Raw genomic sequence first — 27845 nt, 5'->3', positions numbered from 1 at the left:
ATGGCTTTAAAAAGGAATTTAATGAGAACCCCAAGCAGGCCTTAAATACTAAGGATTGTGTGTTCATCTTTCATACATGGAGTTGAAAGTCTATAACACTTTGTGAGGTACAGGTCAGGGGGGCGGGGAGGACAGGGCCAGGGCTCTGTGCTCCTCTGGTCTTTAACAACCAAACGCAACCCATCCAGTTACCTGGGACCATTTGCTCTTTAGTTCTGTTGGCCTCTTTTATTAATCAGCCAGGACTAACGGGGCAGCATTTGCTTTCCCTTGGACTCTCTCCCTTCCTCTGGTGAATTCTGGCCAGACGTTGCACCCTGCATTTCTGAACCAGCACGGGGCAGGGAGGGGTGTGCTACTCTGACCCTTCAGTGTGATTCATATGACTTGCTGGACACGGCTCTGTAAGAGTCAGCAATTGTCTTCATCTGGGTATGGTTTCCAGGACTCCACTCAGGAATGCTGGGGCCTTTTGACTGTGTGTTCCCATCCCAGGAGGCTTTTCGGCTTCGGTCTCACTAACCCTAGGGTCTGAAGAAAAGCTTGCCCAGCAGGGGGGAGGGGCGGAGCCAGCTGCTATGGCAAGCCGGGGAGCCTTGCTTACTTCTGTCCTCAAGCAGCGTTTTCGGGAATGGGATGAGATGCATTGCTTAGATCAGAACACGAAGGCCGACTTCCGTGAAGCCGAGAAATCTGTGACTTCGCCTCTGATTCAAATTGATGGGACTGGTCTGGAGACTTCAGAGGTTTCGGGAAACCACCCAACACCTCCCCCATCAAGTTCTTGGGCCACAGTGAATTTCTTCTGTGAGTTTAAACTATTTTTTCTTCTAAGAGCCCTCTAACAGGGCAGTACTGACAACCCCTCAAGAGATAAGAAGAACTTACCCAGCCACACCCGAGAGTAATCAACACGTCATGGGAGACTCTTGGGACTAAGATGCGGCGAAGCAAGCTGGAGACAAGAGAGGTTGTATTCACGACTGGTAAGACAGTGTGCAAGGACCAGCGGGAGGTCAGCTACAAAGAACGCTCACCACACAGGCCCAAAGGTTGAGCCAGCCTGTGGCAGAAGGGGAGAAATGACCTCTGACCTTTACGCCTGCGCTATGTGTGGACACACCCTCAGACCCATATCACACACACTGAAGGAGCTACTAGAACATTCAGCATACTGGTGTGCACTGGTGTGTGAGCTAATTGTTTCCCAGGAGCAGAAACAAAACAGAATGGGGGGGGGGCGGGGGAAGCAACCCAGAGAGTAGCTAGCATCTAATATGGACCATCAGTTGAGCTGTCGCTATGGTGATAAGGGATGGCTTGGGGTTTGTCTTCCTCTCTGTTGCTGTAGTTACTGTCCACAGAGTAATGCAGCTGATGGCTCAGTCTGTGGTCATAGTGTGGTTGATTTTCCAGATCCCTCTTCATTCATCACCTCCTGGAGCAAAACACTCATTTTGCCCTGCAGAGTCCCTAGCGTCCCATCTATAGTCCTGATCAAGTTCAGATCAGGTTGGGGATACAGCTCAGTGGTAGAGTACTGGTTTAGTGCACCGGAAGTCCTGAGTTCAATCCCTAGTGCTGTATTTGCAGGTACCTGCCACTAAGTCAGATAACCTGAGTCTAATCCCCAGGATCCACATGGTGGAAGCAAAGGACTGTGGGTACCCTCTGATCTTCACGTGTGCATCAGGGCACTCATAAAACTGCCCTCCCCCACATATAATAAAGACAGACTGTCTGTCATTCCCTGTACTCTACTGTCTCCTTGACCCACAGGTCTTTGTTGTTGCAGTAGTGAAATCCTGGGTCTCAGGACTGGCCTGCCTGCAACTGCCCAGTCTTACCCATTGTGTGAGACCCTTCTGAATCCTGCTGTTCCCATGGTCCCTTCTCACTCTCACAAGCGAGTTCTAGTGAGGTCTCTGCTGTGCTGGGACTGGCTCCAATCTACTTCATTTCTGTGAATGCCTCCTGCCCACGCCAACTTGTCCCACCCCATTTCTACTGTTGGTGGCACCCAGCATATTGCCTTATGGGTAAGCAGGATTTCCCATGTTTGAAAGGAAGTCTTTCAACTGACTCAAAAAAAAAAAAAAAAAAAAAAAAGGGGGGGGGGGGGGGGGGGGGGGAGGAAAACATGGATACACACCATTTGAAAAGTGTGAAAAATACCTCTGGGTTTATTATTTAAGTACAATATAATACAAAGTTATGGTAACAAAGTAAAAACTAAAATAGATTAATATATAAATATGCTAATGCTACTTCATCAATTATTAAAATCACATAGTTCTCCCAACCATCTATAATGTTTCTAAAGATAAAAAGATTTACACTGTATACAAAGGAATACCTCCTAAGAGCTGAGGAGTGGGAAGGGCGCGGAGAATATTTGATTTCAAGGGTTTTATGGGGCTGTGATCTGGCCAGCTGACACTCCTGTCTCTTCCCCTGGGCCCTGCTGTAACTATAAATATGTATCCTTGTCCCTAATGCAAACGTCTCTCCTGAAAGATCAAGCTGTGTTTTACTGTTGAGACATGATCTTGTGTCTGGTAGTCCAGTGTACAAAATGGCAGACCAGGACAGTGGACTTTGGTCTACCTTTCTCTTTTAAATCCTAGAGTTATGGGAGGGTTGGCCTTTTCCCATCTTCTCACCAGACAGACTTTATCCTAAAGTCAGACCTTCGTCCCTGAAAACTTAGGAACTGTGAAGTATCTGTCATAGATAAACGCGATGTCCTCTCCTACAGACCCTCCGTCCCTCTGCCGAGTGGCAGTCTAGGAAGATGATGAAGTAAAGAATGTTTGGCCTTTTAGGTGTGTCTTCTATAGAAGAGAGAGGCAGGCCCTCCTCCAGATCCAAGGAGCTGGGGTTTCTTGGTCATTGCTTCATGTTGTCTTGAATCCAGTCTAGGTAATTAGTAACCTTTGTATATATCCCAGGGACATCCTTCTGCCCGCAGCCAATGCCCCAGCTGATGATACCAACCAAGGTCATGTGTTTATTGATCATACACACCAGCGGTCCTCCGGAGTCACCCTGTGGAAGAGCATAGATTAGTTGTTTGTACATATGGCAGAATATTTGGATGGCTCTTCGTAGTACGAAGATTGTAGCCCTCAGAGAACTTGGTTCAGGGAGGGAGACTCGAGGCTATAGATTCAACTGTATCTTAATTCTAGTAAAATAGCATTAGCCTGACACGGTGGCACATGCCTTTAATCACAGCATTCATAAGGCAGAGGGAGGGGAATTTCTTGAGTTTAGGGCCAGCCTGGTCTACAAATAGGGTTCCATGCCACTCAGGACCACACAGTGAATGAGATCCTATCTCAAAAAACCAAATAAATAAATAAATATCCACTAAAAAACAAAAAACACAGTCTTAACTGTTGAGAGCTGGGGTGTGGCTCAGCAGTAGAGCAGTCACCTGACCTCTAAAAAAGCCAAGAGCTCCATTCTTAGCACCCAGAACAACAAAAACAAAAGCTGCTCAAGCTTTATAAAATCCGATTTGAGTGGGTGACATGGTGGTTCCCACCTTTAACCCCAGCACTTTGGAGGGAGAGACAGGTAGCTCTCTGTGAGTTCGAGGCCAGCCTCTTCTACATAGAGTTCCAGGCCAGCCAGGTCTCCATAACAAGATCCATCTCATTCATAAACAAACAAACAAATAAACAAATAAATAAAATGTGATTGGGACTCTGCTACTAATTAGTTGTATGGCCTCAGTGAACTATGTATGGTTCACTTTTCCTAATCAGGTGGTTACTATCCAGGTCTTAATGTGAGTGGTGCTCTGTGCTGGTTACTATCTGGATGTTAATGTAGTGATGCTCTGCACTGGTTACTATCTGGATGTTAATGTGGTGATGCTCTGTGCTGGTTACTATCTGGATGTTAATGTAGTGATGCTCTGCACTGGTTACTATCTGGATGTTAATGTGGTGATGCTCTGTGCTGGTTACTATCTGGATGTTAATGTAGTGATGCTCTGTGCTGGTTACTATCTGGATGTTAATGTAGTGATGCTCTTCCTGTTACTATCTGGGTCTTACATCAGTGGTTGCTCTGTGTGGTTACTATCTGGGTCTTACATCAGTGGTTGCTCTGTGCTTACACCCTAGCCCCTTAATAATCAGGATATGTGAGTGCCAAGTGAGGACTCGACACTGAGAACCTAAAATGCTTTGCTTTCCAGGTGCTTTGAGAACTCTTCCTCACATCCTATCAGTATCTTGCATCCCAGAGGGACGCCTTTCCTCATCCTCCAAAGCAGGTCCAAGTTCCCCAACGCCTTCAGAAGACAAAGATTTAAGTATGTTGCTTTACCTATCATTTCAATGGGGCTCACAGGGAAATCCTGTGCTAGGTGGAGTTTCCTGTCCACAAACTCAGAAAGTTCCCTGCGGTGTTGATTTCTTAAGTTTGAGGAGCTTTGGCCTTTGTCTACCCTTTTTTTTCTTCGAAGCTCCCAAGTGTCATACCCTCCAGTGTGGCTCTTACTCTTCCCCCTGCTTAAGAACCTGCTGCCAGGGCAGAGGGGAGGACCCAGAGTGTCTGGACATCATGTTTACCTGGCAGGCATCATGGAGGTCTTGGGTGCCTCCACTTCGGGTGTCTCCGGCACACAGCATATTGTGTGTAACGGTTTTGTTTGACAAATGCTGTGAAGTACAGCGTCTCGATGGGTACAGCCTAACATGAGCCTCCTTCAGCCGTTCAGAGAAGAAGGGAGACGCTGAAAGAGAAGGTACAGATGGCTTAGGGTCTCAACGTCACTTCCAAGCCTTTTTGGATAGAGAAAGCTGACTTTTCCACTAACAGCTGACATTATTAGAAAGCTGAACGACACACCCAGGGTCCCACAGCTAAGCCAGATGCAAGCCGGGGATACAAACAGCCTGTACAATTCCAGTATCTAAGAACACATCCACCTTTGCACCCTTCCTGTCTGTCTCCACCGGACTGTAAATCTCTTCAGAGCGCTTCCCTGCCCCAACTTTCTGTGACCCGCACACAGTGTCCCCGGAATGCAAGGAAGCGGCTGGTAGCTTCTCATCCTACAGACAGGCGGAGTCCTCGCCGGCATTTTTCTGTGTCATGCCAGGATGGGGACCAGAACATTGTGTGACCGCTTCCCCTCCATCGGCCTGACGACCCCGTGATAGATGAGGATGGGACCAAGACTTCCTTCCACTTACATGCCTCATGCTTGCCATAGCCAGACAGCTCACACTCTGTCCAGTCGGGAAGCTGCAGGTTGGGGTCAGGGAGGCAGGCCGTGTTGACAGATCTACTCTCCTGGGCACACTGTCTGGAATCTGACCTCAGCTGCAGTAATGCTGGGAGGAAGAGAAAGGAGGAGGAGAGTGAGTCGGGGAGGTGGGGGAGGGGAGGGACCGGGCTGAGAAAGAAGGGCGTGTGAAAATAATGGCATTTTACCAATGTCGTTATCGTAAGTGTCGTCATCAAATTCCTTATGGACTATATATTTTTCAATCTCAAATGTCTGCTCCTCTTCTCCAGGGACCACCCTGTATGTTCTGCCCAAGACGACTTTAAGATGCTGGGGAGGAAACCTAGCAGAAGAAACAGTTATTAGGGTGTTTTGTAAATTTTTTTTTTTTTAATTGCGGTTGGTGTTTGCCATGAGTGACTCCCATCATGGGCTCCTGGCTCCAAAGCCTCAGAGAATGGGAAGTCCATACCTCTCCAGAAAGCAGTGGGCTGCAGACAGCACCCAGCAAGGACTGATCAGCACTCCCCCACACAGGAACCTCTCTCCAGGAGACCGCCTGTTCTTGACAAAGATGGCAGCCTGCCAAGGGTGTGAGGCGATGTCTGTGAAGAGTCCTCCTTTAATTCGAAACTGAGGCTGACTGTATTGCCTCAGGCCACAGGTGGCTGGAGAGGAAAGAGGAGAGAAGGGGGAAGGGGTCGGACGTGTAATGTGGGGACAAGGCTGAGAGAATCCACCACAGCTTCCCCACCCCCCACCCCCGCCCCCGTCAGTACCTTGATTTTTACAGGCTACTACCCTTCGGCACGCTGGTGCATATCATAGATGTGTATCTTTATCCTTCCCAATACTAAATTGCAGGAAGGCAGGGAAACTTTCACTGGAGGTCACAGTGACACCAGGACTAGACCCCGAGTCTTTCTGACTCCAAAAGCAGGGAATTTTCTTCCATACATTCTGTACACCATTCCTTCTAATCTTGCCTACAGTGATTTCTTGGTTTAAGATATCACGTAGGTGTGTTAGGCTTGCAGACTTCCTTCTGAGACCCATTTTTGTTTCCATCTACTCAGCCTGATCCATCCTTCAAGGTCAGTCAAGTCCCACTGCATCACAAGGCTCTTATTGACACGGTAGCCAGCCTTTGAGGCCCTTGTGGACTTCCTGAGATGACCCCCATCACAAATGGCCTTAGCTGGAAGCTCAGTTTATGTCTTGCTTTCCAATTAGAGTCTGCTCTTGGAGGAATACTCTGGCTTACTGTGTGTTCGTGGGAATGGGGTAGTAATCTATTCTTGGGCAATTTCCAAACTAAACTTTCATGCAGGGGACGTGTGCCAACTTGAATTTTCTGGCTCCCGTTCTCCATTATCAACTCAGTTCCCCTGTGTTAAATGGTTTCCATGGGGATGTGGAAGGGCACAGAAATGTGTGGGCCACATGACTTCTGAGGGCATTTTCGAATAAATGGACACTAAAGTCTGCCTGTCACCAGGCTCCTGGAGAAATGTAACAGTTATCTAAGGAGCCACAATGTGCAACCTCTTTCTCTCCATGGTCACCAGGACTATCACCACCTTCAACAGAGGTAGCCAGAGAGAAAAGTTGGGGCCTATTGCATTAGAAGAGAAAGTGATACATTGGTCTTCCTTTCTGTCCCTCCTTATTACCCCCGACAGATCTGGACAAGTATGACTGTCCACCATAGCTTCAGTCATGAAAGCCCGCTGCCCCGGAGGCCTGGCCTTCCTGGAGGTCCAGAAGTTACAGAAGCGGAGACAGTGGTGAAGACATAGGAGGCGGCAGAGAAAACAGTGAAGAGGTGAGCCTGGGAACAGGGAGTGGTGGGACGGCTCTTACAGCATGGGGACATATCGCAGTATTCCCATGTCAGCTTTCCATCCTTCAGCACATGGCACCAAGGCCGGGCATCCCCGTCTGGATTCCTGTAAAATAAGAGTTTGAGAGTTTCGGTGACAGTCACTTCTCAGGAAAAGAAGGAGGCCAGTCCCATGGCAGAAGCAAGAAGCCAGGAGCAGGGACCCCAAACTCTGCTCCGCTCTAGCAGGCCCACCCTAGATAATTCCTCCTAGCTGCCATTTGTTCTATGAGCAACACAGCTTTGGCAAGAACTGGAGCTGCCCCGTGGACAGATCTTTACAATACAATGTAATGGAAGTGTCATGTGAGAGAAGAACAGGGCTTTGGTTCGCAAAAATCTCTGCGTTGTCATCGGCTGGGGAGACGGCTCATTTGGTAAAGTGCCCGCTGAATTCTTGGGAGGACCCGAGTCTGAATTTCTAGAACTCACATAAAAAGCCAGCAGCTTTGGGTATGGTGGAGCACACCTTTCATTCCAGCACCCAGGAGACAGAGGCAGGCAGGTCTCTGTCTACACAGTGAGTTCCAGGCAAGCCCTGTCTACACAGTGAGTTCCAGGCAAGCCCTGTCTACACAGTGAGTTCCAGGCAAGCCCTGTCTACACAGTGAGTTCCAGGCAAGCCCTGTCTACACAGTGAGTTCCAGGCAAGCCCTGTCTACACAGTGAGTTCCAGGCAAGCCTTGTCTACACAGTGAGTTCCAGGCAAGCCTTGTCTACACAGTGAGTTCCAGGCAAGCCTTGTCTACAACAATGAGTTCCAGGCAAGCCTTGTCTACAACAATGAGTTCCAGGCAAGCCTTGTCTACACAGTGAGACCTTGTCTGAAAAAAAAAAAAAAAGTCAGGCATGGCAACCTGCTCCTGTAATCCCAGTGGGGGCAGGAGGCAGGGGTCTCAGGGCAGAGAGCAGGTCTCTGAAGCTCAGGGGCCAGCCTAGTTTAGTAGATTAGTTTCAGGTTCAGTATAAGACTCTGTCTCAAAAAATAAAGGTAGAAATAGATAAGAATAAAGATACCTGATGTCAATCTCAGGACACACACACACACACACACACACACACACACACACACCCCTATGTATGTATACATGTACCTTCATGCATGTATATACACCCACACTAACAAGTACACATATACCCCACTCTACTCCTACCAAAAATAACAAAGCTGATGTATCTTGTTTCTCAAAAATAAGTCTAGGGCTGGAGAACTTCCCCAGGTCCTGAGTTCAATTCCCAGCAACCACATGGTGGCTCATAATAATCTCTAATAGGATCTGGTGCCCTCTTCTGGCATGCAAGTATACATACAGATAGAACACCATATACATGAAATAAACAAATCTTTAAAAATTCAAAAGACTTATGTATATAAAAAGTAAATCTAATTGTAGAAAACTAACAGGTTTGTCTAGATAATGTCCATTATCTTTCATGCTTAACACTGAGTCTTCTCTCACCCGATAACCCAGTCTCTCTGCTGGGAGCTGACTCCCTTAGATCACAGCTCCATACCTGCAATAATTATGCCTGCCCAGGCCGAGTGCCTGTGAGTTGGTCCTCCATGCTGTGTAACTTTTGCCCATCAGGATCATGGAATTCCACGGGAGGCAGGAGACCCTAGATGTGGTGAGGCTGTGGGTGCCACGATAGGTTAACCCATTTCCAACATAGCATTCCTCACTTTTTCCTGGAACAAAATATATCCCAAGTTAAAGCTGAAGTGGTTAAATGTTGATATAGCAAGCTGCAGAAGTTCAGCAAGAAGGGGAGAGTCCCATCTGTGGTGACGTTACTGGGAGATGCTGTGCAGGCGTTAGAGGGGTTACTGTTAGAGGGTTCCATGATGAGGGGACCAGGGTGCTGCCATGGGGTCATGCTGGCAGCCCTACCTTCTCAGCTTTGCTCTGCCAGCCTTACCTGTGGTGGGTATTGTGTTCCCTGAAATATTGTGTGTTCCCCGAAATAAACATATCTGGGGTCAGAGAACAGACAGCCACTAGAACAAAGCCAAAAATGGTGGCTAGAAAATGGGTCAGAGTAAGCCCTAACAGAAGTTAGGCGGTGGTGGTACACACCTTTAATCCCAGCACTTGGGAGGCAGAGCTAGCCAGATCTCTGAGTTCAAGACCATTTTAGAAACAGCTAAGCACGGTGACCCACGCCTTTAATCCCAGAAACCCAACCTTTAATCCCAGGGAGTGGGGGCAGAAAGAGAAAGGTATATAAGGTGTGAGGACCAGGAACTAAAGAAGGAGTAAAGCATGTAGTGAGAAAAGCATGTAGTTAGTTAAGCATCTGGTTGGTTAAGTGTTCAGGCTTTGGAGCAGCACAGTTCAGCTGAGATTCATGTGGAGGAGGACTCAAAAGCTTCCAGCCTGAGAAAAAAGATCACTAGCAAGGTGAGATAACTGTGGCTTGTTCTGTGTCTCTGATCTTCCAGTGTTTACCACAATAACTGGCCTCAGGTTTGATTTCATTAATCAGACCTTTTAAGATTCCTGCCACACTTACCCACTTCCATCTATTTGCCCCACCCTGTCCTTGTTCCCCTCTGTGTGAAACTGACCAAAGTTGGCCTCTACTTCCCTATGGTGGAAAGGTACCTGTAAAGTTATCTTGATCTTTGAACCCTAATGTTGACCAGAGGAGGAAGGGATCAGCAAGAGAAATCACACCTGGTACTGGAAACCTAGCCAGCCACCCAGGGCTATTAAAGTCATGGTATTGGAGGAGAACCTATAGCAGCCATTTTACTAAACCAGCACCATCCCTAATTACATTCTAGATATTTGTCCTTATGCCCAGAGGTAAGTGTAGTCCTGACCCCTCATCAGGGAAACTTCTCTTCAGATCATTATAGAAAGAAAACCACAACCAATCAAAATGAAGAGCCGTGGAGGCCAGTCCCAGTGGATACAAATACTGCACCCAAGGCTCAGGAATCATTTGGGAAGAGGGGGCGGAAAGACAGCGTAAGAGGAGCCAGAGGACCAAGGAGTTTGCTAGGGGTCTCCCAGGAATGTCAGAAGCCACACCCATAAAGTCTCGCCAACGAGACTGCCTAACAAGAACAATAGGCCCGCCAAGCAGAGGGGAGAAAGTCCACGAGGCCTCAGCCTGCAGAGAGAACTACAGGCAAATAAGGAAATGCTGAGAACGGGAGATATAGTCTTCCCCGGGGAAGAGCACACCACTTGGTTATCAGTACCAAAAAGCACTGAAGACATACATACAAGTAACTAAAGTTAAGAATATATATGTGTGTGTGTGTGTGTGTGTGTGTGTGTGTGTGTGTGTGTGTGTGTGTGTGTGTGTGTGTGTGTGTGTATGTGTATATATATATATATATGTGTGTGTGTGTGTGTGTGTGTGTGTGTGTATGTGTATATATATATATATGTGTGTGTGTGTGTGTGTGTGTGTGTGTGTGTGTGTATATATATATGTGTGTGTGTATGTGTGTGTGTGTATATATATGTGTGTGTGTGTATATATGTATATGTATATATGCATGCATGTAGCAACAATTAATGAAAAAAAGAGGCCATGAATTTTAAAAAGAGCAGCAAAGTGTATGTGGGAAGGTTTGGAGACAGGACAGGAAAGGGGAAAATGATAGAATTATAGTCTCGAAAACTAAAAGAGATAATTAAAAAGAAAGCAAAAGGACTAGAAACCATGGGTTCGGCTTCATCCTACGCTTTATTAAGTGAGGATGTTGATGGGAGGTAGGGAATCGGCCCAAGGCTAAACAAACGCCAGCAGACAAGCGGGGTGAGGAGACAGCCTTCCGTGCGCTCCGCCAGCCACAGTGGCTAGCTCCTCGCCTGCTCCTTTCTCCCTTGGGCATGAAAGGACAGTTAGATTTACAATCCTGGGTGCTTTTCCCTTGGAGATACTTGGAGGGGTGGTGTGGGTAGCTGTCACTTACCCTCAGGGCAAGCTGGTGTGCTGCAGAACTCTGAGGTATACTTCCCTGCCTTAAAAACGTAGCACCAGGGCTTCGAGTCTCGGTCAGGATTTCTGAAAAATCAGCCAAGGAGAACCAGTGAGGATTGAACAGGAAGGCTCTCCTCCTGGCCCAAGGACTAGACATGCTTTTGGGAGCAGGGTTAGCGCATCGTGGGCTAAGCGCTGTCAAGTTTAGCATGTTAGGCAGAAGTATGACATCAGTGTGTTCTTTGTTGGGGGGTTGAGCATGTTATAAGGAGACGTGTTAGGGGGCCAAGTTGACAAGTGGGCACAATAACTGCCTGTGTGTCATGGATGACCTATAGTCTCAGGAACATAATTAAACGACGATCCAGGGACTGCTATAAAGATGTTTTGTAGCTGTGGCTAGATCCACAGTCAGTTGAGTTTCAGTTACCCCAGACAAGGAGGGTGTACTTTGTCTTGTCAGTTTAAAGCCTAAAAGCATCAAGACAGCAATGGCAAGTCCTGCCTGTTCCCAGCCCTACAATTACAGGTTCAGATGCCTACACAGAGATGTGAATTGATGCCTTTCAATCAACCTCTTCTGTCTACCTACCGTCTATGTGCCAATCTACCAGTCACTGACAGATGAATGCATCGATACTATCTATAGCCATCATCCATGTATCTCTCTATGTATACATGCATCTATCATCTCTCTTCCCATCTACATATGTGTCTATGTATACATTTACCTATCTGTATCTACCTAAGGGTCATCAGCTCGGCTTTTCTAGAATACAAGATCGATTGGCCGGGTCTTTCTCTGAATGTAATATTTCATACCAGACACACACACACACACACTCATGCGGTGGAAGACACCTCTCACCTGCAGTAATTGTGATTGCCAAGGCCCAGCTTGATGGCATTTGGCCTCCTTGCATTATAGGGCTTCAGGGAGAGAACACTGCTATTCCAGTTAACGCATTCGGCCCCATTTTCCGCTGTGCTCCATGTGCCCCTGTAGGTGATGCCTTGGTCCTGGAAGCATGTTGCTCTGGTATCTGACAAGAAGACACCAAAAGGCTCTCAAGGGAACCTGTACCTTGCCTCAGCACAGTGGAGCAGGCTGGCTGCTAAAGCCCCTGGAGCTCATCGTGAGCTGGGTGGACAGGGTCACACTGTGGCCAAGCGAGACCCCGATTGACAGACACTTCAGGCTCTGACCACTTGGCCCAATACTGTCCTTCCCTAAATGACCTCATCTCTCCTCCCCTGTCCCCTGCCCTCCAGCACACATTTCCTTTCCTTCCCTGGTCTGTTTGAGAGGAGAATGTCGCTCACACCCACCCACCAAAGCGCTCACCTATGTCACAGCGTTTCCCAATAAATCCATCAGGGCAGTGGCAGATAAAGTCGGAGAAATACAGGGCCTGCTGACACGTACCCCCATTGAAGCATCTTGGCTCACTGCAACCTGTCGAGTGTGAACAAGGAAACCCCCAAACTCCTTTCAAAGCAGCTCCAAGAATATAGGAATTAAAATGGCAGAAGTGTTCTGAATGTCAGCCACCACCGTTCCACAGTTCACAGCCACGACTAATCCCACTGTCAATTACACAGTATGCACATTGTTTCCCACTCCACATAGGTACACACTGAGGCTGGGCGAGTGCAGGTTCCCCCCTACTCCCCCTGCACCCACCTCCCACCCCCCTCCCACCTCAGTTTCCTGAAGTGCCTTCACCTTTGCCTAGGCAGATGACACCCAAAACATGCTGAAGATCTGACTATGCTAGGAAGCATTAAGGAAGGGGCTCAAGTGCAAGACCCCCCTGAGAAGCCGGGGCGTACCTTTGACAGGCACAGAGTGGCATTGCGCTGAGCCACTGATGCACCTGCAGTATTCCACCCTGTTGCTCCTGCGCATGGGGCGCAACCATGACTGATGCTGTTGGTAAGTTGTCTGTGTTCGCTCGTCTCTGCAGGTCACTGCAGCACAAAACAGGGTGGTCTCGTCAGGACGCCCGCAAGAAGAGAGGAAAGCCCTACCATTCCTGGCATCTTCCCATATTCTTCTTTTTTTTTTTTTTTTTAAGATTTATTTGTTTATTATGTATACAGTATTCTGTCTGCACATATCCCTGCAGGCCAGAAGAGGGCGCCAGATCTCATTACAGATGGTAGTGAGCCACCATGTGGTTGCTGGGAATTGAACTCAGGTCCTCTGGAAGAACAAGCAGTGCTCTTAACCTCTGAGCCATCTATCTCTCCAGCCCTCTTCCCATATTCTTTAAATCACTTCCGGGTTAGCCATGATATCTCATATACAGTGAACCCTCTGTAGCGCTATGTTCTGTGGTGAGGCCTAGAGTCTGTCCCGAGCATGGGTGGTTTTCTTGTCATTATTCCTTACAAAATATATAATAGTGCTCCATTATTTTTATATCTGGGACCATATAGCATTTAGAGTATATTAGATATCATGGATAATCTGCCAGTGACTTAAAGTGTATGGGAAGATGGGTTTTGCACAAATACCATGTCATTTTACAAAAAAAGATGTAAGCATCTGTGGATTTTGGTACCCCAGTGAGGCCCTAGAACCAATCCCCAGTAGAAACAGGTGACTGTAATCTCTGGTGTATTCCTTAGAGATAGGATGATGATAGCAAATACTTTTCCACTAGAACTCTTTATTATTATCTTCCTTGGATGAACCTTTAGATATTTGACAATTAAAATAAGTTTATATTAAGTAACAGTCTATTTTCCCACTTTAGTTGGTAATTCGGGGGAGGGGGTGATGCACACCTTTAATCCCAGCACTCAGGAGGCAGAGGCAGGAGGATCTCTATGAGTTCGAGGCCAGCCTGGTCTACAGAGCAAGTTGCAGAACAGCCAGGGCTACCCAGAGAAACCCTGTCTCAAAAACAAAATAAACAAAACCAGCGAAAACAATACTTCTCTGTGTCTCTGACTACCAGGCTTTCCAATCCATAGAGTATTACCATTCGGGGGGTGGTGGTGGGGGAACACTTTGGGCTAAAATAAGGGAAACTGGCATTTACATCTGTCAAAATGTGCTACTTTAATAGGATTTTTCATGTAATGAAACTATAGCAGGCATTTAGCAACCACTTTTCTAAAAAAGTATTGGCTTGGACCACAGGGTAACTGAACGTGGAATGAAACCGGGCACATCTGCATGGGTTTTGTCTGTCTTCTTTACTTTGAGTCAAACACTGACTCTACTGAGGTTTATTATTCATGTAGTGCCCACCCAAAAACAAAACAAAACAAACCACCCAGTGATACCGAGGAATTCTATTCCTCTTCAAACTGAACGGACAAAGATTAGAGTACCCGAGGCTCCAGATTCCAAAAGCTGCCTAAAAGTCTCCAGTCATCTTCCTAAGCCTGCAATCACTTTGGCTTCTAGTAAGGGCAGAGCCTTGCAGATAAACTGTCCCCAGGGAGAGCCGGTCCACAAAGCGGAGGCTGGGCCTACAGAGGGACAGCATCTCAGCAGGAGCCCGCGCCCCTCTGGAGTGGAGCAGAGCTGCTCCATTCTGCATACCTCTAGTTCCTTCTCTACCAAAACCAGGAGCTTTGAAAGCACCACAGGGGACACTGAACCCCTTCCTTTGTTCTTCAGAGTTTAGAGAAGTGTTCCAAAGCTAGCCTTGGTGGTACACGGCTGTAATCTCAGCATTTAGGAGGCTGAGACAGGGGGATTGCTGAGTTTGAGGCCTGCACCAGTTACGTATATAGTCCAGACTGGGGTATATAATGAGACCCCACCTCCAAAAACAAACCAACCAACTACAAAACTAAAAAATTAAGAAGAAAGAAAAGAAAATGAGACAGAGAGAAAGGCTTAGCACCCCCTCACCTCACAAAAGAAAGAGTGAGGGGGAGGGAAGGGAGGAGATAGAGAAAGACAGAGAGAGAGAAATGGAGAGCTGAGGAGGGATGAGTGAGTAGAAGGAAAGAGGGAGGGAAGGGCAGAGGTGGGGGGAATGGTAGGAACCTGAGGCTGGACTTAGAGCTGGTTGATTTCCCATCAAGGAAGTCCGCTGGGGGCATTTTTTACTCTTCCTGGAATCCTAAAAGAAACCTTTGCTTTCTAGAATCAACTCAAGACAGGAACTTGGAAGATTTCTGTGAGGTAGCCCAGGTCAGTTATTCCAATTTTACCAACAGGAGGCGATGGAAACCCGGGGATGGTAGCAGAGGTTAAGTGGACACAGGCCGGGCACACCTAGAGGACTGAGCAGCAGTGCATTCCCAGGTTCTGCTGGGGAGCCTTGGCAGCCTCTGTGAGTCATCCATGTTCCCTCATCTCTGTATCAAATGCTTTGAGCTGTATTGAGACGGGGTCTTGCTGTGCAGCCCAGACTGGCCTCAGCTTCCCAAGTACTGGGATTATAGGAACGTACATAGCACCTACACACAGCTATATGTCACCAGCTTTATTATCCCAGGGCAGCCTGATTAGGTTCCCCTGGAAACTGGTTGGTTGGCCCCAGCTGACTGACAAACGGTGAGTAAGCAGGCATTTCCACAGAATCACCTGGGAAGATCTCATAACCATCCTATAAGCTGGTACTGGGTGGAATAGGGATCCCATGAGTGTCAAAAGCATTATGAGGCCTGGGCCTGCCTCCCCATCCACCCCTTACCTTTGTAGGACCGGGCTCCTCTTCTGAACCTGTTGTGCATTCCCTGCAAAGAGACCAGGATGGAGGAAGGGTCAGTACAGGCTGGAGAAGACCAATCAGGAGCCATCTGCTCACAAGCTCCCCTTCAGGTAAGTGGTCCAGACAGAGCACCCTCTTCTTACCTTTTTGTCAAAGACTCTGCTCTTTCTACACACCCAATGCCACCCAGAAGAACTTGGGGCACAACAGAAATGCTTCCGATTTGTGTTGTCCAATGCTGTAGTCACTAATCCCACGTGGCCATAGACTGCTTAAAATGTAGCCAATGTGACCAATGAACTGAAATTCCAATTCTACTTAGGTCATTTTATATCTAAGTAGTGGCACATGGATCGTGGATTCCAGAATGGGAATCCACTTGTGTGCTGTATGTAGCTATTGGAATGCCCCCTTCTCAAAAAATCTTGTGCCCAGCTGTTGCCCACTTGGCCTTACACAGTGCCCTGTGATGTGGTGAAGTTTTGAAAAGTGGGTACAGCTTCTTTCAGTGTGAACCTACTTGGTGGTTCACAATGCCTGTCTTTTCTTAGTACCGTATGGATGCATTCAAATACACCCCCCATCCCCCATCCCCTACTAGGGACCATATCCCAGCCCTAGGCAAGCTTTTGCCCACTGAGCTTCACCCTAGGCCTTGGTTCTTTGAAGCCTATGTTAACATCCAACTTGTGATCTTCCCTCCTTGGCCTCCTCACTGGTGGGATTGCAAACGTGCACCACCATACTCACTGGCACACACATTCTTCAACAAAATGGCTCTAAAGATGACAGTCAAAGGCACAGAAGCAGCGTTAAGAGCTTTTCAGTCACAGACATGCTCGGACTCTGCTGCCGGGTTTTGGATGGTAAGTATCCTACCCGGAGGGGAGTGTGTGCGGTGTGTCTGACCACTCCTCGGAACATCTCCCAACCTGACATACTTGGGAGAAGCATGAACATTGGGTCACACCATGAACAGCTGTAAGCTTGGCCCGACGGGGTGAGGCATGGAGGTGAGGCATGGAGGTGGACCCACCTGGCCAGGCAGTGTGAAAACCACTCCACAAAGCAGCACTATACACAACAGCTGCGTCTTCATTTGGCTCCCCATTTCTTCTGTGTCCCTTAAGTTTTAGAAGAAAAACACAAAAGCAATTACGCATATGATGTGGGAGGGCAAAGGACCATAGGAAATTCAGGACCCTGTGACTTTATTTCAGGGGAGCCTTTCAGCATTGACTCTTACAGACATTGTCTGGAAGATTTTACACATGTCTATCTATCTGTCTGTATATGTCTATGGATGGGTATAGATGTGTGTGTGTGTGTGTGTGTGTGTGTGTGTGTGTAGAGAGTATATAAGCAGCATGAAATTTGCCACCTTAATTAACTATTCTGCTCAGTGGCGTTAAACACACACACAGCCATGCACTCATCTCGCCACCCATTTACAGAACTTTATCCTGGTGAACTGAAATCCTTTAGCCATTAGTAAATGGCTCTTTGCTCTCCCAACCCCTGGCCACCACCCTTCTACCTTCCGTGCCTGTGATCTTGACCACATTGCATACATCATAGACATGGACTCATAGGGTGTCTGTCACTTAGCGCGATGTCCTGAAAGGTCATCCACACTGTGGAATTCTTGCCTGTTCTGAGGCTGAATGACAGTCTGTTGTTTAGACCGTGTTTTGCTTACACAGTTATCTGCTGATAGGTAATGGTTGCTGAAAGTGGTTTTTCCCAAGCATTCCTGTGGCCTGAAAAGCAAGACCATCTCTGGCCCTTGGCCACTCAGGGGCCACATCACCAGGACAGGGGCCTGACTTCCTGAGAGGGAACCCCTGTCCTGGGATGAGCTAGGAGTCATAGTATTGTCTTCTCTAATTGTTGTTGTTTACTCTTTTGGGGGCCCACCACCCAGCTCCCAAATAAGTTTCACACAGAGGCTTATTCTTAATTATAAACACCTGGCCTTAGCTTGGCTTAGTTTCTAGCCAGCTTTTCTTAACTTAAAATTATCCCTTCTACCTTTTGCCTCTGGGTTTCTACCTTTTTCTATTTCTGTATATCTCTCTTACTCAGTTGCTGGTTGTATAGCTGGATGGCTGGCCCCTGGCATCCTCCTCCTTCTCTCCTTCTTGTTCCCCAGATTCCTCCTTCTATTAATTCTTGTCAGCCCCACCTGGCCTTTCTCCTGCCTCGCCATTGGCCATTCAGATCTTTATTAGACCATCAGGTGTTTTAGACAGGCACAGTAACACAGCTTCACAGAGTCAAACAAACACAACATAAAACAATGCAACACATCTTTGCATCATTAAGCAAACGTTCCACAGCATAAACAAAAGTAACACTCCTTAAAATAATATTCTACCACACTGACTACCTCAGAAGGAGTTGTAGCGATTCTATTACTGGCATGTCATGGTGCCAGGTGACCTGCCTCGGGTGTCCCAGCTTTGGTAATTGTAATGGACAATCTTGCTTCTGAGGCATGGCCGCCTTCTCCCTCCATGTTGGCCCCAGTTCCCCTTGGAACACCTGTCTCTTTTTATGTAGACACACAGCTCTGGTGAAGAGCAGAGCTGCAGAAACAGTGGTGGCATCTGCTGTTTGCTCCCCGAACTGGATCTCTCTTGACTCCCCACCCCCATCCAGTCTCCACTCGCCTTCCCCCATGCTTTCTGCTTTTGGTGGCTGAAAGTAGGTTAGTTGGCCCGGTTCTCTTGTGGTCTGGCCAGCCTTCTCACTCCTCCATCCACAGCATCAAAGCAGGACTTTCCTCCCCTGACTCATTTCCCTTCAGTCACAACAACCCTGATTCCCACCACTACCCACTCAGGCCCCCACAAACCACTGGCTCCGAAGTTACCAGCATCCATCCTGCCTGCCGACTCTGCTTTTTGAAAAGAACTGACTTTCTGGCGTGCTACCTAGCCTCTTCCCGTGCCCCAAGATCCCTTCGGCTCCAAGATGAAAACAGAACAGGAGGTTGAGCTGGGAGACTACTGCCTGCTGCGTTCCTCTGGAGCTGCAGGGAGGGAGCACAGAGCTATAACGAGAATGTAGAGGAGCAGGGAGAAAGTGGCTCAGTAAGAAAGTGCATGATGGGATGATGGTGACAGCCACGGTGGAGGGAGCTTCGGTGGAGGGAGCTGGAGATGTGAGAAAGAGAAGGTCATGAGCTCACAAGGAGTCCTGTCCTGCTGGACCCACCCTCCATGACTATTCTCCCTGGTAGGGAAGGAAGGGCTCCCAGGATCTTTGCTCTGCTTGACCTGCCCCTAGCAGGGTTGACTGGGAGCTGTGGAAGCTTTTCCTCACTGGGGACCAGCAGGGCTATAGCACCTTTCTGCCTTTGACAATTCCCAAAGGAAGGAAGTGGCCATGGAGGCCACCCCAACGGGCATGTGGAATCTTTTCATGGGGAATTTTCCCTTTCCCGGCTTCCTTTAACTTCTCTCTTTCCCACTTTCCCCAAAACTGGGAAATTCCACTTCAATTCACCCTTAATTCTGTCACTAGAGTTAAGTGTAGCTATCCCCCGATTTTCCTGCCTTAGTACCTGGTGGCCTGGAGGACGGGAAGAAACTGAACATGTTTACAAATGTGACTCAATGACTCAACCTCTCTTCTTTTCACACCAATCAGGCATGGTGTGTGTGTGTGGGGGGGCTTTCTAGTTTTTGTTCTAGACACTTACTAAGTTACTGGGGTTGTTTCTGTGGTTCTGAGACAGGATTTGGCTGTGTAGCCAGTTTGGTCTTGATGACAGGGCAATGGTCCAATCCTGCTTCAGCATCTGGAGGGCTAGTGTCTTAGTAACTTTCTATTACTGTGAAGAGACACAGTGCCAAGCCCAAGGCAATTTATAAAAGAAAATATTCAAGTGGGGGGGGTTGTTTACAGTTTCAGAGGGTGAGTTCATGACCAACATAGCAGGATCATGGCAACAAGCAGGCTGGGCTCTGGAGAAGTAGCTGAGAACTTACAACTTGATCCATAAGCATGAGGAGGAGGTGGGGGGCGCTAACTATAAACAGTGTGAGGTTTTTAAACCTCAAAGCCCGATTCCAAAGACATACCTCCTGCAACAAGGCCACACCTCTTAATCCTTCCCAAACAGTTCCACCAGCTGGGACCAAGCACGCAAATATGAGTCTGTGGGGGCCAATCTCACTCAAACACCACACTAGGCTTACAGGAGTTCACCACCATACCCAACTAACTTGGGGCTTGCTAGACGGCAGACGATTACAGAGGAAAAAGAGCATCAATGATGCATATGCACGCCCTGCTCTCTCTCCCCCAAGAGGCCAGCTCTTTTCCTAGACAACAGGACAGCAGAGGTAGCAGATAAGGAGGCGGAGCTCACAGACAGGGCTGGCTGGCGGTGAAGCCTCCAACAGCTGCATCCCATCATAGTAAGCCCTTCCCTACAGGAGGGACAGGAACTCAGGTGTTAAGGACTTGTCACTTACTCGAATCTGGGCTTTTGGCCTTGCTGGGCCTTGAGCCAGTGAAGATGAGTTGCACATAAGTAACAAATCTCTCTTTCTACACTGAGACAATTCTAGCAAGCTGCTGGATGGGCCTCATGGCATTAAGAGGATGACAGGGGAATTAGTCACAAGCCAGATGAAAACCAGTGCAGGCCCAAAGCAGGAGAAAGAAGGGGAGAAAAACTTGGAAGCTTGGTTTGATTTTGTGGAAACTGGGTGTAGAGGTCACGGTCAATGCTGGGACAGGAAATAAAGCAGCCAGTAGAAGTGTGGACCTAAACTCAAGGCCCGGAGCGTGACAGTTTGACTCCATAGACTCTGGGCGCCCATCAGAGGTGTTCCTGGGTGCTCGTGGGTGGAATTTAAGGAATACATCTGAGGCTTGCTTTATGAGTACAAACATACAAATTTTTCCTGTGTTCTCTTCATGTTGCATATATAGTAATTTCCCAGTATTATTAAAGAACTAAAATGAAACAAAATAAACAAGCAAAAGGAAGGAAGGAAAGGAGGAAGGGAGGAGGAAGGGAGGGAGGGAGGGAGAACAGTAGGGACGAGCAAATGGAAGGGAAGGAAGGGAGAGGCAGGGAAGCTGTCTGTCGTAACTTTTGTTGGGCCGTTGTCCCTGAATACAGAGAGGGGCGGTAAAATGGCTTTGAGACTGTCATCTCTAAGGTCCCAAAGTCCCGGCCCTGGCAGGCCCACCCTTGCACAAAATTGGATTTGCAAGAAGCACTTTCTTTAGTGACGGTCCAGCAAGTTGACATAGCTTCTGTTGTATGAATCAGAAAACACGGGGTACACAGTTTTGCCAATAAAGCTCGGTCTAGATTTCCAGGAAGCGTGGTGTTGACAGGCATTCTTGTGTAGTGTGCAACCTGCACATCTGCATTTGTCAGTCGAATATTCTTCTGAAATCCGCGCTCATCTCATGGGTGACTCGGCCCTTCCTGCCTGGATGCAGGTGCAGTCCTGTGAGCTGCGGCAACCGTGGCACTGTTAATTGTGTTAATTGCCCCCCCCCCTCGTCTGTCAATGTCAAAGAAAGGGAAGAAGATGGGGGGCTTGCTCTAGGCTGGCTCTCCTTGGAGGTGGATGGGATGTTTCCAAGAGCCAAGAGCATGGACCATTTTGAGAGAGCGGAGGTTGTATCAACAGCATGCCACAATGGGGGAGAATGCTCGATGGATGCCAGGCAGTAACTGCTAGATTTTTGGATCGGACAAAGCTACTGAAATAGCAATAAGCTGATTGACAGGAAGCTTTGGGAAAGGCAGAGGACATGTCCTCAGGGCCCTTGCATGGCCCTTGTCCTCTTTACATCCCTCACATAGCCATCTTTCCCCCAACAAAATCTGCTCTCAGGAAGGAATTTAGTAACTCATTGAAAGGAAGGAAAAAAATGACTGAAGGAAGAGATGAATAATGATGCTGCTCCCCATGCCGAGATAGAAGATGAGCTCCCAGCAAAGGAAACCCAAGTAGCTCGCTAGACTCTTGGCACCCTCCCCCAGAGCTGGTTTTCTGGGGCTTCTGTTGTGACGTGAGTGCTAAATGGATAATGTGCTTTTCTCACACACTGGCCATAGTTCCCTTCTTTATAATATATGGGAAAGTGATTCGCAATAAAGGAACTCCGTCCATGTGGTCAACTACGTACATTCAGTCTGAGACTGTGAGCAAGCTATGCTGTTGTTCATTTAGATGTTGGTGTACTAGAGGACTTTAACTTCATACTTGAGCAAGGGAGCCAGCAGGTATGATGAGGCCAGAGCCTGGCGGGCCACTGGGAACCATACTGCTGTCATACTTCGTACCTTTCGTTAGGTTGTACTGCTTCCGACTTTGCCAAGGACACTCTGGGGGTTCTTATAGCTTTGCTGAAAAATTCCTCGGAGAGCTGAGTTGGAGAGTCAGCTTGTAAGAGCAACAACAATCCTAAGATAACACATGGCCTCGAAGCCACACTTCCACCCACACAGCTACCACCACAGCCCAGAAAGCCAGCCAATTAAGAGAAGTCTCCAGAAGCCCTGCAACAACCCAGACATGTTTCTAGAACAGATAAAGAGGTAAGGTGAGTTGTTAGTAGGAAGTGGGTCTAGGAGAGAGGAGCAGGTTACCATATCAGCTCACCTCTGGCCTGGTCTGGTGGCACACACCCAGAACCCTAGCACTTCGTGGCAGAGGGAAAGGGTCCACAACAACTTTGAGGCCAACCTGGGCTATATATTGAGGTCCAGCCACACAAAGACATGACTCCAAAGAAAGGAATAACAGCTTACCTTTCCTTGTCCAAGCAAAGACAGCCCACCCCATCCCTACAGATGGTACAGTCTGAGGTTTTGATTTGCCTCCTTGTGCAGGGAGTAGACGTACCAGCGATTAAATAAGCATGCTGAGCAAGCTAGGCTCTACCATGACCTACATTCCTGGCCCTTGGTTTTTTTCTTTCTGGGGCCTTATTGTTTGTTTTTGTTCTTGTTTGGTTTTAGACAGGATCTCCCTAGGTAGCTCAGGCTGACTTAGAACTCACTGTATCCTTCAGGCTGGTCTTGAAGTTTTGACCTTCCTGTGTTTGTTTACTGGATGCCTGTATGATAGGCATGCACCACCACACCCAGCTAAACTATTTTCAAAATCTGCCAGCGTATAAGAAACTCCAGCACTGATGAGATGCTTCAGCGGGTTGAGGTAACGATGACCTGAGTTCGAGCTCAGAGCCCCACGTGGTGGAGAAGAGAATCAACTGGAAGTTGGTCTCTGATCCCAAGCGTGAGTGCTCATGCATGCACACACACATACGCAAACAAATGAATAAACAAATAAATGTGATTTGCAAAAGCGATTCTTAACTTCTCAAAAAGAGTAATTTCCCATAGGCCAAATGCTTATCTTCTCTTTTCAATTTTGAACAGAATTCTTTATAACAAAGAGAGAATTTCCCCTTCTTTCCTCTCTCCCTCTGTCTCTCTGTCTGTGTCTGTCTCTCTGTCTCTCTCTGTGTCTGTCTCTCTGTCTCTCTGTGTGTCTGTCTCTCTGTGTCTGTCTCTATCTCTGTCTCTGTCTCTCTGTCTCTCTCTCTCTCTCTCTCTCTCTCTCTCTCTGTGTGTGTGTGTGTGTGTGTGTGTGTGTGTGTGTGTGTGTGTCTAAGCTACATGTTGACTCTCTTGCTCTACCTTCTACCAGGAGACCTGATTGTTGGAAGAAGTAAGCAAGTGGGTTTAGGAAGTGTATCCTGCATCCTCTTGGGATAAAAACAAAAGAAACTGGCTTAATGACCTCATAGCCTTCTGAAGAAAAGGCGAGCTCAGCCAGTCAGTGCCATGCAATGCAATGCTCATTCCAAAGCGGGGGTGGGGGGGGCCGCTAAACAAAGAGAGTCCAGGATCCATCTCGGCTCCCAGGCTCCTTTCACTCCCTAAAGCAAACCCCACCCTACCCAGGTGCAATGAATCAACCGTGAAATGCCTCTGGATGGCAACACTCTTGAATCAGGTCATGATGGGTAGGGTTCATCGTGACACTCGGCGAATGAATCTGAATTTTACCAGCCTTTCCAGAGAGCAGCAGTGCAGTGAGTGACAACTGGGCATGGATGGACACAGATCCGCACTTACGCAGCAGGGATCCTAGTGCCGACGCTTGCCTGGCGCTGGGTTTTCAAAAGCACCTTGTGTTCGTTAATCACTTAAGACAACACATCTCACTTTACAGATATGAAACCAAGACAGACCTTCAAAAGCACTCTCTGAGGTGCTTGGTAGCTTGGGGACTGACACCTGCCTCCTGAGTTACCCCCATCTCCAAGCCCTTCTTCCCATATGCTGTCTGCATGACCTTTGCTCATGACAGTCTCTCTCTCTCTCTCTCTCTCTCTCTCTCTCTCTCTCTCTCTCTCTCTCTCTCTCTTTCTGGAGCCGTGGGTTGCACCCAGAGCCTTGCACATACTTAGCAGCACATGCTCAACCACTGACCGACAACCTAGCCCGACTAGTACCATTCTTAAAGTGCTCAAAGGGAGCTAGCATTTCTCAATGCAAGGAACATGACCCTTGAACTCTCAACTTAGACCCTCAAGTGCTGCTTACAGGTCGGAGTGGGTGGGCAATGCTGCTTCTCCGAGCCTTCGTTTCCTAAGCTTCCTAATGAGCCAATCCTTTCCATCTTGGGTATTTTTTCCAAAAGTTAGAGAAGTAAGAGATGCAGATCCTGGAGACCTTGATGCATGGCAGGTATGCACTGCAGTCGTCATGAATAGCCTCGTCAACAGCTCAAATTGCTTGAAGCTACTGATAAAGAAGAAGTGCCAAGCCTTCTTCAAGAGTTAATAGCAAATGTTCCTAGCTCATATGACAGATGATAGAATTTGTCATGCCTTTCATCAGTGTTCAGAGAGCAATATGAACAGGAGCCATTATTTCCTGAGAGCAAAGTGATATCTTGTATCCCATATTTAATCTGTTTTCTTATGTGTCTTTTTCAGGCCAATTTACACCTCACAACAGGGCCTCTAAAGCTTTTTGGGAATTTGGAATTAGCAGCTGACACACCTAGCCACTTCCGTGTCGTGTCCTCAATCCTTAGGTGTAAGCTAACAGAACGTTTGCCTCCACATAATAGACTTTCAGTAGAAAAGTCTACAGTGTGTGGGGCCAGCCTAACCTTGCAGTGATCACTTCAGAGGCCCCAGGTGGACTTGGGTCTTCTAGGTCAATCCCCAAAGAAAATCCTAGAGGCCTCTGTCTGATGTGTACCAGGAGCCTCAGTCGGACCTGTCAATCACAGGTCACCCCCCAGAATCTTGGCCAGTGGCATGGTAAGCCCTGCTAAGGACACCCAGTTCCTTAATTACTTCACGGAGAACAGCTGGCTCATGTTTCCTGGGCTGTGCTGACACAGCTCTCCTGGGCCGCCCCTTCAAACATGCCAGAGATATGAGTGCTACATGCCCAGCAATCTGCTTCATTCTTTTTTCCAGTAACCAGGTATTGAGTTTAATCTTACCTTGTGCTCCTATCTATGAAAGTTTGCCTCCCACACAGGTGAAAGTGGACAGTCAGGCCAGTATTAGAAGACGATGGCGTTTAACCAAGGCTTTGAGACTCTGTACTTGTAACTTCCTTTTTCTTTCCTTCCTTTCCTCCTTTCCTTCTCTCTCTCTCTCTCTCCCTCTCTCATCTTTCTGAGATAAGATCTCATTGTATTCCAGGCTAGCCTTGAACTTCTGATCTCCTAGCTTCTATCTCCTGATTGCTAGGGATCACAGGTGTTCACCACCACACCCCGTTTACGTGGTGCTGGGAATCAAGCCGAAAGGCTCCCTGCACGCTAGGTGAACGCTCTGCCAGCTAAGCTACAGCCCCAGCTCTAGCTCCAATTCTCTATAAATCTGGGTCATCAGCACTCTGGGCTTGAAGTGAGACCTGCCACATGACTACCTTAAAGCTGGCATTCATTCTCGGTTCCCGTGTTTAGTCACTCCGTGCAGAATTTTCTGCCAATATGCCCAAAGCAAATGGCCCCCCCCGAAAGGAATTATTAGAAAATTCCAGTTCTGTGTGACCCGGTTTTACCAGACCACAGCTGAAATCACTCAGAGAAAACAAAGAAGCGAAAAACTATTCTGAGACAACAGATGCACAGTGGCCGAGTCGTCGGATTGCAGTACTATTTCAACTCAGACCGCAAAAGGCTGTGTCTCACTCACAGACTTGCTGTCTCAGAGAAGTGTGGGAATTTAACGTTTTGAATGGCCTAAGCCCACTGCCATTGCTGATGAGCCACGTTACGGCCTCTGCCACAGACCGAAAACAACCACATATGTTTTCACCTTAAAGCTCACACCAGTTCTTCCAGTTGAGGAGCCCTGCATGACTCTGTGAGTGAGTCATTTTCACCCCCTGGTTGAGCACACCGGCTCAGTGAGCGCCCAAGTGAGCGCTCTGAATGTACGCAGCTCTCCACATCAGTACCCAAAGCCTCGAGGAACCATGGATGCTCCTCAGCCCTTCCCCGCTGCATCAAGCATCCTGGGTCTGGGAGAAAGCAGACCAGCTTCACAGGAGGCTTCCCAAATAATCTGGGGGTGTCCTGGAAAGTCTGCCCTAATCCAGCTTCGGGGTGTGTGTGTGTGTGTGTGTGTGTGTGTGTGTGTGTGTGTGTGTGTGAAGTACTGCTTCTGCTAGTACTGGCTCTCCTGAGAATGCTTGAGGTGGAATGGGCAGAGGGAACTATTTACGTTTTAGTGTTTCCACTAGCCAGTCTGGGATTGAATATGATTTAACCCCCACTGGCTGTATGCACTCAGCGTGCAGCTGACCTGCATTGATCGGTTCTGGATAGGCCAGGGTCTGTAGCTCAGCAAAAAATTCCTAAATAGTCTTTCAGTAAGTGTACTCCAGTTGTATTTGTGATTGTAAACCCCCACCTGAAACACACACACACACACACACACACACACACACACACACACACACACTTTTTTTATATATGCCCCGCCCCATTATCCGATTCAGAAAACCACTGTATCATTCCAAACTGGCCACCAAATAAACCATGGCTACCACATTTCTTGGCACTGAAGTTTGTTCTTAGTTATCTGGGAGCTCTGCATACTTTCCTTCCCTCCCCCACCCTCCCACTGTCTCTGGGAGGTTAGGAAAATAAAGGTCCTGAATCCCGAGAGATCCCGAGAGCTTTTAAAGACTTTTCCTACCGCAGCATGAGAAAGCCAACGCATTGGTGCGTGATGAGCAAGGGGTGAAGCTGACTGGTTAGACCTTGCGAGGATGTGATGGCCCGGGCTAGGGACCAGAGGCAGTTTTGCATCCTGACTCCAAGTGGTAATGAGAGCTTCCTAAAAGTCCCGACTTCTCTCTCCCAGCACTTCCTGCCTATTAATCATGCTGCCCAGGCAAATCCCCCTCCTTGATGCCCAGCCTGCTTCTTAGTGGGGCCACTGAGGAAAGAAGGCAGCCATACAACATCCGCCAGGATCCTCTCAGCTCTCCAAGGCAGCCGAACGCAGCCACTGCCCGTTAGTGCCGCTCCTATTGTCTATTCAGAGAACCCGAATCATTCTTTTTACTTTCTCCCCTTCCTGTGCAAGCAAAAGTTCTGCAAGAAACGCATCTCTCCTATTCTCTCCCTCTAGGAACCCCTTTTGCAAAGACCCCCCCCCTTTAAGTGTGGATGCTAGCTGGTCCTCTTTCTGCCTGAATTACAAGTCTGTGCTTCCAATAAGCATTCCTTCGCTGGCTCAGTTTATCCCCAGACACTTCAAAGGGAGAGAAAAGGAGTCGGCTGTGCGCAGAAATGCAGCTTACCGCGAATTCTTGCTGCTTTCTCCGCCTTGCAGGGGCTTCTTCTTGGCGCTGAGCTGTTGGGTTACCGCAGGCTCTGTCTCCGTGAACCGCTCAAGCCAATTTTAAGGGTGAAGGAGGGGTGGGGCCAGTGGCTCTGTGTAGGCGGGTTTCTCCTGTGCCGGTGGGTGCCGGGTGGACCGGGCCACTTGAAGAGCCAATGGAGCTGTCTGTGTCTCTAAGGAGGGGGAGGAAGTGCGCGCGGAGGAGCACAGCCAACCT

At 48.1% G+C, this 27845-nt stretch overlaps 1 protein-coding gene and 1 long non-coding RNA gene across 3 annotated transcripts; one reads left to right on the top strand and one right to left on the bottom strand.

The window, feature by feature from the left end:
* The first annotated feature begins 614 nt into the window (after positions 1 to 614).
* On the top strand, positions 615 to 7078 carry LOC118597699. The gene is made up of 3 exons (XR_004946885.1): positions 615 to 986; positions 4211 to 4327; positions 6931 to 7078. It is a non-coding gene; the product is annotated as an uncharacterized LOC118597699 (long non-coding RNA).
* On the bottom strand, positions 2155 to 27845 carry Plat (plasminogen activator, tissue type). Of its 2 annotated transcripts, none has more exons than XM_036209361.1 (14): positions 27588 to 27845; positions 16791 to 16878; positions 15737 to 15779; positions 12906 to 13043; positions 12418 to 12528; positions 11941 to 12115; positions 11065 to 11156; positions 8646 to 8820; positions 7112 to 7197; positions 5721 to 5916; positions 5455 to 5591; positions 5214 to 5354; positions 4587 to 4750; positions 2155 to 3048 (listed from the first exon to the last, which is right to left on the bottom strand). In XM_036209361.1, the coding sequence occupies exons 2-14, from the start codon at positions 16863 to 16865 to the stop codon at positions 2890 to 2892; spliced, it is 1692 nt and encodes a 563-aa protein (XP_036065254.1). In that variant the 5' UTR covers positions 16866 to 16878; positions 27588 to 27845; the 3' UTR covers positions 2155 to 2889. The 2 variants fall into 2 exon arrangements, with proteins under 2 accessions (XP_036065254.1, XP_036065253.1); XM_036209360.1 differs by lacking the exon at positions 27588 to 27845 and adding an exon at positions 26978 to 27082.

This window comes from Onychomys torridus, chromosome 17 (assembly GCF_903995425.1).
Source record: "Onychomys torridus chromosome 17, mOncTor1.1, whole genome shotgun sequence".
Lineage (NCBI taxonomy): Eukaryota > Metazoa > Chordata > Mammalia > Rodentia > Cricetidae > Onychomys > Onychomys torridus.
Note: the sequence above shows the minus strand (reverse complement) of the source record. Positions and strands in the feature narration are given on the sequence as shown.